Source organism: Benincasa hispida, chromosome 6 (genome assembly GCF_009727055.1).
Source record: "Benincasa hispida cultivar B227 chromosome 6, ASM972705v1, whole genome shotgun sequence".
NCBI classification, from domain to species: Eukaryota; Viridiplantae; Streptophyta; class Magnoliopsida; order Cucurbitales; family Cucurbitaceae; genus Benincasa; species Benincasa hispida.
The window spans coordinates 1,503,287-1,519,158 of NC_052354.1; the positions used below are offsets into that span (position 1 = coordinate 1,503,287).

Genomic DNA, 15,872 nt, shown 5'->3' on the forward strand with positions numbered 1-15,872 from the left:
GGATTTCCAAGTTCCAGAAGGTAGTTTACTGATTTCTATTGAGCTTTGGACTCGCATCTTTCGCATTTTGGCTTTTGAGTCTCGTACTTCGAGCTCTGTTATTCGTAATTTGACTGATTGTCAGGCTAAATTGATGCATTGATCCATCTCTTAAGTGTGTCACTTCCACATTCTGATGATGCTTCATCTTCTCAACCTCCGCCGTCTGATTGATTTTCTTCTTACCAAAAGGGGAGATGATTGAACAAGATTGAATGGGTTGGTTTTTATGGTTTTAGACCATTTTTATTTGTGATTGTCCTTCTCCTTTGATAAACCAAATCTATGCGAAGTAAAATATTTCAGAAAAGCAAGGTCTAAGTGCAAGCATACACTGTCGAAGAAGTAATAATCTAGGAGTATTCCGAGTAACAAACCCACAAGACTAGCAGTAGCTTTTATTTGATCAAGACTATAATTTAATGCAATCGAAGGTAACCAGAATGATTGTGTTGTGAATTAGTACAAATTGAGGTAATAAATAATGGTAATCGAACAGGGCTAACAATGCTTGAACCTTTTGGACTATATGTCAAAAGTTATGCAATGCATCACACCAGGACAGTGAAATATCATGGGCATAAATCTACACCTGGTCTGATGTCCAGTTCCTTTAGAAGTTTTAAGCAGTTACTACCGAATGTTACCATGGGTAGTTGAACCCCAGGTTAATTTAAGTTCAGTTTTTTTACCCTATGGTGTCCTTTATTCCTAAGGTGACGTGACCCTCCTATTCCTAGCCTTTTGGTTCCATATCCTTTCGTAAAATCTGTTTACGCTCTAACCTTCTCAACACTAAAATTCCATTGGATTGTTAAATCAAGTGACCAATTTTATTTCAACAAAGAGAATGCATAAATCAAGTTGGTGGAAAGTGCAATATTAACTTTAATTTCAACAAAGAGAATGCATAAATCAAGTTGGTGGGAAGTGCAATATTACTTAAGCTATAAAGACCATATGGCATCTACATTGTTGACCCCTAAAGGAATTTAGCTCATGATAAATGATAGAATAAATATTTTTATCAGATCAAAAGTCATTGCTACAATGTAGTTTGATAGGAAAGAAAATAAAGGAATAAAAATAATTACAAGGAATAAATAAAAGAAAAGAAATGCTAGAAAATTGCAACTTCAATGAACTTGAGATAAATTTTCAAGTTCCAAGTCTTTCCCTAGGATAATCTCCCATTTTCCAAGGTGAAAATTATTTCTTAGAACTCACTTCCCTGGGATGAGAAATCCTAACCTTAGAGAAACTTCTATTCGTAAGGTTCTAACTTAAAATATTAAAATGAACCCAAGGTGATTGCTGAAAAATGACAGAAACAATAATGAATAAAGTGGGTTCAACGAAGGAGTTGATGATCTCCATTTGGAGGGCTTCTATCTCTTTTATAAGTCCTTAAGTGGTTGGGGAAATTCGAAATTCAAGGTCTGAGCGACTTCTAGGTAAAATTGGAACTGAACAACTGATATACTTAGTAAAATGGAACTAATCTTGACTGATACGAAATTTGGAATTTCAGGGCCCAATACTGCGACCACATCGGATTTTTGCGGGCGCACCAAATTAAAATCCTACAAAAGCTACCAAAAACTGTCAAAGCTCACTAAATTAGCTCCAAATTATCAAATGTCATAATTAACCTTCAAGAGCTAAATTTTGTGGATTAAGCAAAAATTCAAGAGAAAACTCATGTGATAATTCATTTTTTCTTGTAAAAGGTGCATAAAAATGGCTTGAAAACATGCAATTTATAACATGAATCATCCTTCTCTCTGATTGTTGTTGTTGCTCGGGCTATATTGAAATTTATTTTGATTTATATGAGATGGTGTGTGTTTTTTTTCCCTCTCGCTCCGGTGTGTCTGGTTGGCTTGCCAATAAAAGAAAATCTTATGTCAAAGGTGGAGCTTGTTTATGGTTTGGTTGGTTGATAATATTTTCTTTTATTATGTTGGATATTTGATCTTTGACTTGGTGTTGGTATTCTTTCCTTATTGGTGACATATATTTGCTTGGGTGATCTTTTCTTTGTTTGAATTGTTGTCGTTGATGGTTTTCTTGCTTGATGAGAATTGTATTTATTTGTGTCTTCTCTGTCATTTTAAGGTAAGTTGTATTTTTGTCGTGTTGTGTGGCTACATAATCAGTGTGACAATCAAAAGTCATGCGGTTTTTTTAAAGCTTGGTCTGACCAAGTAGATTCTCTGTAGTGCTTGTTGAGTGTTCTTTTAACTAATAGGTAAAAAAGGGGTGAAGTCGTTGGCAGTATCAGTATTAGGGGGAGCCTAACTTGCTCATCAATATTTAGTTATGAGTAGACTGATTTTATGTAATCTTAGTTGAAGTGTATGTTGTAAAAACTAAGCTACATTCTAGTGGACCTTTTTTCACCTAGGCGAAAAGACTCTCAGACATAGGTGTGATTACACCAAACTATAACATTTTTTCTAGCTTGTGGTATTATTGTGATTCACCTGATTTTCAATCGAACATTTAGATATGAGCTTGAATTTTTTTTTTTTTTTTTTTTTTTACAATATGTGGGGTGAGTGATTTGAACCTTTTACCTCTAAATTGATAGTATATACTTGATGCCAATTGAACCATATTCTTTTTTACTCAAAAAATAACATTAGAAAATAAAACCGAACAAATATATTATTAGGAGATGAGCTAAAGTGAACATATAGTTCAATCGGAATGGACTCCTCCTCTCAAAGCCATGTCCAAATTTTCAAACTTTACTTTATTTCTTCTAAAAAAAAAGGTATAGAAAGTTAATACATGATTGTTATTAAATGAGAGGTAACTTGACATTAACTTTTATAAAAGAACTAAACAAGTCAAACCAACTTGATATTGTTTAATATACATGCTAAATATAACTATTCAAAAATAATAATTTGTTTTTGAGTAACCAAGTGCATGAGTTTAAGTCAATCGTGGTTTTTTGTTTTAAAGAATTAGTTCATAATACCATCATAGAATTTAATATTAATTAGGTTAATTTCAAATTTAGATCCCAACTTTTCATTTATGTTAAATAGGTTGATAAACAACTTTAAAAAGTTGTTACTAGATCTCCAAAAATTTAAATTTGTTTAATACTAATACATCTTTTAACCATAAAGTTTATCTCTAATAAATCCTTAAATTTTTCAATTTTGTATCTAATAAATTATTAAAATNTATTTAAAAATATATATATTTTTTTTTAAAAAAAAATCACAAATCTATGGATAGATAATTAAAAGTGAAGTAATTCATTATAACAAGATTCAATTTATGCACAATATATTTATAAATAAAAATAAACATATAAAATGTCAAGGATCTATTAGACACAAAATCAAAATTTCATATATTTTTTTTAGATATTTTTTAAAGTTTAAAGATTTATTAAACACAAACATAAAACTCTTAGAGATCAGATTTGTAATTTAAAATATTAGTCATTATAGATGACTTTTATTTAATTCTTGTTTTGATAATTAAGATAACTAATATTTTTCACTAATTTTCTTTAATTGATATCTTTAAACAAACACCTTGAATAATACGACATAAATCCAAACTCCATCTTTTTTGTATGGGGCATAAAAAAAATTTTAGGATAAACTTAAAAAGGATAAATTATAAAAAAATACCCTTAAACTTTATTATATGTTTTAAAAATATTTTTATACTTTCAAAAGTTATAATATTATACTTGAACTTTCATAACTCTTTCAAAAATACTCTTGAAATAGAATTGTGTTAGAATTTGAATGGAAATTGGGATGTGAAATAGTGTATAGGTAACAGAACGAAAATTTGAACCGCTACATCGTTTTAGGTCATTCTCACGTGGTTCTAAATTTCGATTTTTATTCGAAATTCTAAAGACTTTATGCTCCAATGATAGTTTTGAAACGTTTATGAAAGTTGAGGAATAATATTGTAACTATAGATGTATTTAAAAAAAAAAAAGAAAAGAAAAAAAGAATAGGGGTTATTTGTTATAATTTAGCCAACTTAAAAAGAAAGGCTAAAAACACAATTGAACAAAGAGTAGAATTTTATGTTGCTTGAAGAAATAGACAAAACAAGAAATGAGTAATTAAAAATAATATTAAAAAAAGAAAAAGAAAAAGTTAGCCCCACAAGAAAACCTCATATTTCCAATGGCAGCTGAACAAAACATTGCAATATTCAAATAAAATGTCATTGGCTATCTATGAGATCTCACTTATAAATATTTTAAATCAATAAATCATAATTGTAATAATATATCCAACAAAATAATATATTTATTCATTCAAAAATTGGTTGAACAGAAGGCTCCAACACAGCTTGTTTTGATTTCTTTGTCTTCCATATTAGACCCATAAAAAATTAATGCCATGTAATTAATTACAAAATATATGTTTAATTTTGTTTTCTAAAAAATTTGTTAATTTACTTCACGATTAAGTAAAGTGAGCATATTGGCAACTTCTATTATTTATTTTTAAAATTTCATGTATTTCTGAATATACTTTGTAAAAAAAATAAATAAATTACCGTTTGAAAAATTTTCACCCATAGAAAAAATATCAAACTTAAACAGAAATAGAAAAAAAATACTAATGAATATTGATAGCCTTTTATCAACGTATAAACTTGTATAAGTTTTTATTACTGATAGACTTCTATCAATCTCTCTTAAAGAAGATTAAATTTTTACTATTTTGTATAAATAATTTCTCTTATTTTTCTATTTTTAAAAATCTGTTTTTTTATATCTAAGAAATAAATAATAATTATTAGAATAATTTAGAAAGGCTTACAACTTATTCGGAACACCATATTTCACCGCTTCTTTTCCACCTACTAGCATGAATAGGAATATATTTTTGCCATTTTAAAAAATTGGCAAAAAAAGAAAATTTTGTTTTTTCCTACAAAAAAGTTGGTGGGTAGACTAATTTCCAAAAACTAACATTAAATAAATATTTTTAAATTAAATTACAAATTTAATTCATGAACGTTCATCGTGGGTTTATCTAATCTTTGATTTTCAAAATTATAAATTTAGTCCACTAACATTCAAATTCTTTTAAAATATTCCTAATCTATTTTAAGAGGAGATTTAAAATTTGGGGTTCAATTAGATAAAAAATTCTAATTTACATCTAATTGTTTACATAAAAAATTCAAATTTACATTTAATAGTTTAATCAATCTTAAAAAAAACTCGACCTTGTCAGGAATTTATTAGTTATAAAATTGATAATTTAGAGATATATTAGATAATTTTGAAAGTTTAGAGACCAAGTTATAAATTTGCAATTCAACGTAATTCTAATTACTAAGATTATTTTTCAAAATAGTGGTTTAAATTTAAACAATCCTTGCATGAAGACTGTTTTTAGAACAACAAATGACCAAGAACAAGACAATAATTGACTTGTTTCATAAAAATTAAAGCAAAAAAGAGAAACCTCTCAAAAAGCAAATTTTTTGTGAATGAAATGACAAAGTTTGTTGGTTTGTGACAAAGAAGGAAGAGGAAAAGAAGGAAATTAGATAGAAAAAAAAATGTCTACAGTAACAAAAGAAGCAAATGGTTAAAATCAGTGATGATGCTACTGAAAAAGCAGAGAATTTTTTTTATTTGGGTTTAATTACAATGCTTAAACTCGATCGTTGGCTTCGCTCTGCATGTGCGAGCTGAAGATTGGCTCCAGCAAGTCGCCCCCACGTTTTGTAAAACCGCCCCCACCATTATCCACCGAAGGATGTTTTCTGGGTTTACCGAGTGGACTTGAGAGATTCCATTTTCGACCTTCAGGATTTGGTCACCGGAGGGGAATTTCCATCGGTTCAGCGAGAGGTACGAGCTCTGTTTTTCCAGTTTCAGCCCATTTACTGATGTGGGGTTGCCTCATTTTGTCGATTACAGCATTTGGGTTGTTTTAGTTTTGCTGAAATTGCACTGCTCTTTGTTGATCTGGTAGATTTGAGGTTCTTTTGTTTTCATGGTTTGAGTTCTGGGCAGTTTTGCGATGGGGGGTTTTGTTGGGCATTCTTTGAAGTTTCTTCGTTGTAGGGTATACTGAATCAGTGTTTTTGCTGTATATTCTTTGTTAATTTGGAGCGATTTGGATGAGATTGGTGATACATTGATTGAGAAGGGTATGTGGGTTGAGATTACATTGTGAAGTTTATGTGTCAATGATTTTCTAATGGGAAATGGAAGTGTAGTGTTGGATTTTGTACTTGTTTAAGGGTCTGTGAATTGGATTATGGCTTCACCTTCTCCAAGTATTTCTCCTCCTGAGAATCCATCAGATTCTTCGGTTTTTTCACCTCCTTCTCCTTCTCCTCCGGCGGAATCTGCAACCTCTCCCTCATCTCCTACATCTTCTGAGCCTAATCAGACTGGTGAACCTCCTACATCACCTCCTAGTTCTTCAGCTCCACCTCCTCAATCACCACCAGCTGTTCCTGATGCTCCTCCTCCTTCTCCTCCATTGTCTCCTCCTCCATTGACAGCATCACCACCTGCACCACCAGCATCCCCACCTCCTTCTCCCCCTGCTGATGGTTCCCCACCTTCACCTCCGCAATCTTCGCCCTCACCGCCGCCACCTTCACCACCATCTTCCCCACCACCACCACCACCACCTTCAACAACATCACCACCACCTTCCTCTCCATCACCACCTCCTCCGGAGCGATCCAGTACCTCTCCTCCTCCTGAAGCTTCACCTCCCCCTCCTGACTTATCACCTCCGCCACCACCAGCAGCAGAAGATGGTTCTCCACCTCCTCCATCCAATCCTAGACCTCCATCTTCCACTCCTTCTCCCCCTCCCCCCGATACAATTTCGCCTTCTCCACCTCCACCAACTAATGTCCCAACACCACCTTCATCAACCGGAGAATCACCTAAAGTATCTCCCCCATCCCACAAGACTTCTCCTCCTCCTTCTGAGTCTCAATCTCCACCTTCAGATAACTCCCCTGCACCAAGGTCCACAGTACCATCAGCTCCTCCTTCAGTCCCTTCATCGTCTGCTCCTCCTCCAGTTAGTGATCCTGGTTCTCCAACCAATTCATCTGGTGGAAGTCCTGTTACCCCTCCAACTTCTGTTACACCAGAACAACCAATTCCAACAATCAATGGTACCAATGTGGCAAATAACACAACCACTAGTAAAGGGGGTTTCAGCACTGGAACATCTGTGGCAGTTGGCAGTGTGGTTGGTGTTCTAGTGCTGAGTCTTGTTATCATGGCTCTGTGGCTTGTTCAGAAACGGAAGAGAAGAAAGAAGAATATCCCTTATACCATGGCTTCTCCTTTTTCCTCTCAAAACTCAGGTACTGTATTTGAACACTGAATCGTAAATGTATTTTCTTTTATAATGATTGATAAAAGAATTGTCTGATTTAATGTAGAGGATTTTGAGTAACACATATGAATTATATGGAGAGAGAGAGCCATGGAGGGAGGCTTGTTTGGTTATTTGGTGAAGGGGACCCCATATGTTTCATTAATTATATGAGATTTTTTTTTTTGTATTGTATTAATTTAAGCCAGTTTTCAATTTCAAGGGAAATATTCTTTGTTTCTATAGTCTTAGAAATTTAAGAAGAAAAAGAACTGACGTGGCCTCATGGTTGATCGAGTCATTGAGGATGACATACTACATGGCAGTATGGACCTTTAGTCTTGATTTCATGTGATTGTCATTGGAATTTATATATTAATTGAAGTTTTCAATCTAGGTACATCTAAAGTCCCCAAGGATATAATTTGTGGTTGATAAACTAAAGCTACTTTCATCCCTACCTAGAAATTTCAAAGATATCCATGGCTCCCCCACAAAAGTAGATTCCATATGATATTAGATGCTCTATTCAGAAAAGATTAGTTACAGTGTGGGTTTAGTTTCGTGTTTACATTTGGGATTTTAAATATTTATTATTTTAACTGTTTCTGTTGTACTTGGCCTGAGCTACATGGCACCAGAACATCAATTAGCTTGGAAACTGGAGGAGGTTTTTTTTTTTTTTTTGGGGGAGGGGGGGGGGGGTGTATATTTCTATTTCCATTTAGGATACATGAAGAATTATTTGGAGTGTTTCATAATTATGAATACTAATGAATATTCATGTATTCTCCAGATTCCCTTTTCCTAAGGCCCCATTCTTCAACTCCCGTAGTAGGAAGTCGTACTGATAGTGATTTCAAGTATTCATCGTCGGAAGGAGGTGGAGTAGTTAATTCCAGATCATTTGCTTATGATGACCTATACCAGGCAACAAGTGGGTTTTCATCAAACAATCTTTTGGGGGAAGGTGGATTTGGTTGTGTGTACAAAGGCACCCTTGCAGATGGAAGAGACGTAGCTGTTAAACAACTTAAAGCAGGTGGTGGACAGGGAGAACGAGAGTTCAGAGCCGAAGTTGAGATTATTAGCCGAGTACACCATCGCCATTTGGTTTCCCTGGTTGGTTACTGTATCTCTGATTATCAAAGATTGCTCGTCTACGATTATGTTCCAAACAATACCCTTCATTACCATTTGCACGGTAAGATGTACTTTATGAATTCTGATGAAAATGTCTAGAGAATTCTTACATATTCTGTTATCATACTTTTTTATAAGCATGCAACATTTATGCAATATTATCTAGTTTATAAAGTAGGTTTTTTTTTTTTTTTTTTTTTTTTTTTTTTTTTTTTTTTTTAAATTTCAATTTTATAACCTCTTTCGATTGTATTGCACTTTATAAACATTCCTGAGAAGCCTTCATCTTTTTTGTTCCCCCTCTAAATGGAAAATGCCATGCCCATTTTGGGACTTCTCAATTTTTTTCTGCATAGGATTGCTGCATAAACTATCATTTTGATTTTAACTCTTAAGAAAAACGACAATAATACCTGTGGAAAATTTTAATTTCAGGGGAGAACAGGCCAGTTTTGGCTTGGGCTACACGTGTTCGAATTGCTGCTGGTGCAGCTCGTGGAATTGCTTATCTACATGAAGATTGTAAGTTTCTCTCTTTGGACATTGTTAGTAAAGTATATTCACCGTGGGCTAGGTAGTAAGTCTTTGGAATTAGTTGGGATGCGCATAAAGTCGGGTGAAGTTTGACGGCATATGTGTTATAACAAATAACAAGTGACTCTATAATGCTCAATTTTGGTGGTGCTTCCGCTTGTTATACATGTTGTTTCATTAATTCTTCATTCTCATCATACATCCATTGTTATGGTTCTTCCATTTTATGGAAATCTAGTTAGATATTAGTAATCTCCAGTCTTGTCTCCAAGCGTTTGATTTCTGCTTTGACTTTTCTAAATATTTTCAACTATCCCCCTCAGTATTATGGTGATTCTTACCAGGTCATCCACGCATTATTCACAGGGATATTAAATCATCTAACATTTTGCTTGATGTCAATTTTGAAGCTCAGGTAATTTGCTATATTCTTTTGAACTGCAGTGGCAATTGTTGACACTAAAACTATAGTTTGGGAATGATGGTTAGAAAAAACCAAAGGACTTTCTATGATAAACATAGAGATTAGAAGATTTTTAAGCTGTAGGCAATTTGAGGGCTTTTGATACCACTTGTCTTTGTACTTTTCACATTTTCAGTACAAAACATAGATTTTCATTGAACAGGAGAAAAGAATATATACCCCATCAATCACATGCCCTCCCAAATTTTTTAATATCATCAGAAATCGAGCTGGAAGCACTTTTATTTAGTGATTGCTATCACTGATTTGATCAAACTTCTTAAGGAATAACATAAGATCATGATATGTATAGTCCGATGTTTTTCCAACTCTGTGAACTTTTAGTTATTCTTCGTTTGCTTCTGATATTCTGTGCTCTACAACTAACAGGTTGCAGATTTTGGGCTTGCTAAGTTGGCATTGGATTCACATACTCATGTAACAACTCGTGTTATGGGAACCTTTGGGTATGTCACTAAGAGTACTTATGTTTAGTTTTCTCAAGAGCAAGTTGCTATATTTATGCACTTTCTCTTTTCACGATGACCATGGTTTGAGTAATACGGTGCCGGTGTATACTTGCTTACTCGGTGAAGCTTTTTTACAACTTTCAATTTCAGGAACACGAACCTTAAACTACGCAAATAATAGGATTAAAATGAAAAAATTTCAAAACCAGATTAGAAAGTTATCTATAAATCAAGTAATAAATCACACAAAATTCAATTAACTAAATGTCCAGATCTAAAATGCTCTAACCATCTAGAGATACCCAAACCTAGCTACAAATCAAACAGGGGGGAAAAAGTCCAAATTCAACATCAAAATGGCCAAACCCAACTAAGAAGCATTCAACAGGACTATGAGAACCAATATCCATAAAAATTAAAAATTAAGAAAGAAGAGCCCTAGTCCAAACAACAACATTTACAATTAGTCATGAACTTTCAAAGAATAGAGATTCAACAACTGAATGATATTAATTTCACTTATTTAATTTTATGATTCAATCTAATGAAATTAAACTAAGGTTAGATTTCTTTACTATAGAAGTAGTTTTTTCTAAAAAAAGATAATAATAAGAAGGAAACATTTCATTAAACAAAAGAAAAGAAACAAACAAACATTTCACTAAACCGAAGAAAAGAGGGAGGGGAAGACCTCAACCTGGGAAGCAATGGCATTTCTGCATGATATATATTTGATCCTAAGGGCTATTTCAATAATACAGCCCTGCATGGTGCTTCTCTGCTTTTTACTTCAGGAATTGCAAATGGCCTGTTCAGTTCTAATTGTATAACTCAATATGCAATATGCATTTTTATGTTCATGTTTCTGCACTTGCTAAATGTAAAAGTTACTATCTGCAATCTTCAGATACATGGCTCCAGAGTATGCAACAAGTGGGAAATTGACAGATAAATCTGATGTTTTCTCTTTTGGGGTTGTACTTTTGGAGTTAATTACTGGTCGCAAGCCTGTAGATTCTTCTCAGCCTCTAGGGGATGAGAGCTTAGTTGAATGGGTAAGCCCTCTCTATCTTAACTTCTTTCTTGCTATTAACCAGGCGAGGTATTTGCAAAACTGAAGCCTCCGTTTTATGTGTTCTATCTTTGCTTCTTTAGAAGAATAAAAAAGAAAGAAAGAAAGAAAAAAGAAATAAAGCAATAAAAAAAAAATCTGAAACTCTTTCAAAACTTTAACCTGATTTTAGTTCTCTCCGTTGAATAGTATTCTGGTGGGAACCTGCAAGTAAACACATAAGAAAAACTGACAAATATATATCTATATCTATATCTATATATATATTTCCTAAAAGGGCACAAAACTTTTCAGTAAGGGAATGACAAGAGACTAATGCTCAAAGATGAAAAAAGGTACTTAAAACAATACAAGAAACTTAGAACATCAAGAAAATGTAAAGGAAAACATAATTATGAAGGTGAAATGGAAGCCATGAAAAAGGAATTTGTAAGTTTGGTTGAGCCGGTGAGGTAAAGTAACTCATAATATTACAACTGTTTGGAAGAATCAAATAAATCATGTAGCTTGAAATCTAGCCTTTCAAATATTTTTCCTTGTCAAAGAAAGTACCCTCGAAGTGCGAATGTATTTCACATTTGAAGAATTTCCTCATCATTGGAGTTTTTCTATCTATCACCTTCCATACTTTAATGATGGGAAGTGCACATTACTTTTCCATCTTATAATTTTGCTCATATTATTTCAATCATAAAAAACAAGCAAAGATGAGGCAATTTAAGCGTACTATATCTGAAAATGGAATGTATGGTAAAAAGTTATGCTTGGTCCTGTTGCATTCAGTTTCATGAACACTGAGGACGATCTGACAATAGTTGAAAGGATTGCTCGTTTGGAGTGAATCGACAAGAGCAATTCTGTTGGTGATGTTAATGCATTACATAATAATTCTCCCTTTTAGTGCACTACTGATTTCTATGCAAAGCCAATGCAGTAGGAAATTTATCAAGCTGTTACCAGAGGCTTAATATTGCCTATTTGCCAAATATTTAAGGGCCAGGCCTACCTTCCTCATCTTGGTAATTTATGGGGGATTTCTTCTATACAGGGCTAAACTAACCTTACAACTGGTAGCAGGAATTTTAAAGAAGGAAACCTCTTTTTCATCTTCTGCGGTTTGAGTAGATTCTTACATTAATCTCAACACTCTTAGATCTAGGTTGAAACTGTTCGACTGAATGAATGGGGCTGTTGATTTTGCTCATATTTTGCCACTTAAATCATTCTTATTTTTAGATCCGTTTGCTTTAAAATTCATTTGTACATTAACCTCCATGGAAACTTCAGGCTCGACCATTGCTTGCACAAGCGATTGAGGATGAGAATTTTGAAGAATTGGTGGATCCACGGCTAGACAACAATTATGTAGACAGAGAAATGTTTCGGATGATCGAAGCAGCCGCCGCTTGCGTTCGTCATTCAGCAGTAAAGAGGCCAAGAATGAGTCAGGTTAGTATCTTCATATCATATATAAAAGTTCCAACTAAATGAAAAAAACCTCCCATATAAACATATTCCAACTTAGGGGGAAAAAGTAAGATGAAACGTATTGTTTTGACATCAGGTGGTGAGAGCTCTAGACTCTTTAGATGAAATGTCAGATCTTGCAAATGGGGTGAAGCCTGGGAAGAGTGGAGTGTTTGATTCAGCTGAACATTCTGCTCAGATTAGAATGTTTCAGAGAATGGCTTTTGGAAGTCAAGATTACAGTTATGGTTATTCCGATCGAGATCGAAGCCGAAGTTATAGTCAAAGTCAGAGTAGCTGGAGTAGAGAATCCAGAGATCAAAGTCCCTCGGTGCCTATGAATCGATCCCGGCAATGGAACATCTGATATGTGTTTATTTTACATCTCTGGCAGATTTTGGAGCTGGAGTCAGGTCCTACCATTCAATTCTTTGTAAATCTCTGCTTAATTTTTCTCATCTCAATTTTTTTTTGTTCCTGTTCTCCTCTCTGCTAACAAGGTTTTGCCATGATAAAGCTGCTTGATATTGTATTCTTACAATTTGAGGCTGAAAATGCTACACCATTTCATTGTATTTTTCAATTTTCAGGAACAACTACAAATGTATGTACTATTCTTTGCACAATTATTACAATTATTCTCAGTGGTAATGGGTAAGTACATGAATTTTGAAGAATGACTTGGCATCGAGTCTGATTTTTGGGATGAATTTACTTGGCCATATCTTGTTTAATTCTTTGTACGTATCTTCCCTTTTTACCGGGATAAGGGTAGAGAGATTTGAGTCTGAAACTAATTTATTTTATGACCTAATGTAGTAAATTTTTTATATTTTGATTTTGGTACTTTAAAAAATATAGATTATATTTGAGACATATGAGGTCCTTCTATTTAATTTTGAACTTTTCTTCCTTTAAATTTATTGAAAATTAAGGGTAGAAGAGAAAAAACACTAGAGTTACATGGAAAACCCTAAACTAGGGAGAAAAAAACCACGATGAGAGATTTTTTATTAATTTATGATACACAGTACACAATACAAGGACATATATAAATAACCAAAGGAATGAAACCCTAGATTGTAGGCACCACATAAAAAGACTAAAATGCCCTTAGGGCTAAACAACATTTTCAACACTCTCCCTCAAGATGGGGCATAGATATCAATGAGACCCAACTTGCTAACACAGGTATCAAATGTTTGTCTCGGCAACCCGTCGATGAGGACATCCGCAATTTGTTGACTGGATGGAACATAAGGAATACAGATACTACCGTTATCTAGTTTATCTTTGATGAAGTGTCGGTCGATCTCAATATGTTTGGTTTTGTCATGTTGAACAGGATTGTTAGCAATATTAATGGCAGACTTATTATCACAATAAAGTCTTATTGGGTCATGACTCTCCTGATGGAGATCTATCAGAACCTTTCTCAACCAAAGTTCTTCACAAATACCAAGGCTCATAGCTCTGTACTCTGCTTCAGCACTGCTCCTAGCCACGACACCTTGCTTCTTACTTCGCTAGATAACTAAATTTTCCCACACAAAATTACAATATCCAGAGGTAGACTTCCTATTAGTAATAGAACTAACCCAGTCTGAATCTGTGTAAGCCTCAATGCATCTTTTGTCATATTTTTTGAATACCAAGCCTTTTCCAGATGTAGACTTTAGATATCTCAGAATCTGCGTAACTGCTTCCATGTGTCTTTCATAAGAAGCCTGCATAAACTAACTGACCAAACTAATTGCATATGATATATCAGGTCTGGATGCGAAAGATAGATAAGCTTCCCCACAAGCTGTTGATATCTTTCCTTGTTAACCGGAACATCATCTACTGATTCTACCATATTACTATTGACTTCTACTGGCGTATTTGTAGGTTTGCACCCTGTCATTCCTGTTTTTCTTAACAAGTCTAGTGTATTTACTCTGAGTCTCTGAGATCCCTTCCTTTGATATTGCTACCTCCATACCTAGGAAATATCTCAAGTCACCAAGATCTTTAATCTCGAACTCATCTGCCATCCTCTGTTTCAACATGCCAATCTCAGTTGAATTATCCCCTGACAAGATAATATCATCAACATAGACAATTAGAACAACTATTTTCTCTAATGTTAACCTCTTAGTGAACAAGGTATGATCAGAATGTCCTTGAACAAACCCCTGGAACTTGACAAAAGTAGTGAACTTATCAAACCAAGTTCTAGAAGACTACTTCAAGCTATACAAAGATTTCTTTAATTTGCAAACCTGATTGGCAAACCGTGCTTCAAAACTCGAAGGTGGGTTCATATAGACCTCTTCTTCCAACTCACCATTCAAAAACGCATTTTTCACATCCAACTGGTGTAAGGGCCAGTCTTAATTAACGTCGACGGAGAGAATAACACGAATAGTGTTAAGTTTTGCCACAGGTGAGAAGTTTTCTGAGTAATCCACCCCATATGTCTGAATGAATCCTTTTGCAACTAACCTGGCCTTATATCTATCGAGAGTCCTATCAGACTTGTATTTGACAGTGAACACCTTTTGCATCCTATTGTTTTGTGACTTTTCAGAAGAACTGCTAGATCCCATGTTCTGTTTGTCTCAATGGCCCGCATCTCCTCCATAATTGCGGCTCGCCATTCAGGAACTTCCAGAGCCTTGTGCACATTGCCTGGAATCATCACGGTGTCCAGGCTGGTAGTGTAAACTTGAAATCTCGTAGACAGGTTACTGTAGGACAAGAAGCTTTTCATAGAGTGCTTGGTGCACAACCTCGTCCGTAGGGCAATCAGTAAATCCAAGGTAGCATCAAGCTCACTGGTCTTGTCTACTTATTCATCTGTACCCACTGGTTGCACATTTTCAGTTTCCTGTTTATCTCTGGGCAATTCACCATTACCATCAATCTTGACTTCGTCAGAGGTCACTACATCACCTTCAACACATTCATTATCATCAGAAATAGAGGTCTTTGAGCCGGTTCTGGTTCTGACTCTCGAACACCTTCCGACAGAGCAACTGGGGGAACTATTTCCTTTCGGAGATTTTTCCTAGAGTAGGTTACCTAAGGTACTTGTTTTGTAGGGAGGACAGGATCATTTGTTTCAGGAATAGGCTCTGGAAACAGATATAAAGGAATAGAGTAGGTAGATATGTTAGCCTCTTCACTTGTAGTCTCCCCCTGAAGAGGACTAACGGGAAAAAAGGGCTTGTCCTCTTGAAAGGTGACATCCATGGTGACAAAATACTTTCGAGAGGAAGGTTGAAAACACTCGTATCCCCATTGATGGAGTGGATACCCAACAAACACACATT

General features: G+C 34.5%; 1 protein-coding gene across 1 annotated transcript; it reads left to right on the forward strand.

The window, feature by feature from the left end:
* Window positions 1–5,584: 5,584 nt before the first annotated feature.
* LOC120079683 (proline-rich receptor-like protein kinase PERK8) lies at window positions 5,585–13,232 on the forward strand. The gene is made up of 8 exons (XM_039033985.1): window positions 5,585–7,395; window positions 8,203–8,610; window positions 8,985–9,071; window positions 9,428–9,498; window positions 9,937–10,013; window positions 10,924–11,071; window positions 12,376–12,537; window positions 12,653–13,232. The coding sequence occupies exons 1-8, from the start codon at window positions 6,318–6,320 to the stop codon at window positions 12,920–12,922; spliced, it is 2,301 nt and encodes a 766-aa protein (XP_038889913.1). The 5' UTR covers window positions 5,585–6,317; the 3' UTR covers window positions 12,923–13,232.
* The last annotated feature ends 2,640 nt before the right edge of the window (window positions 13,233–15,872 follow it).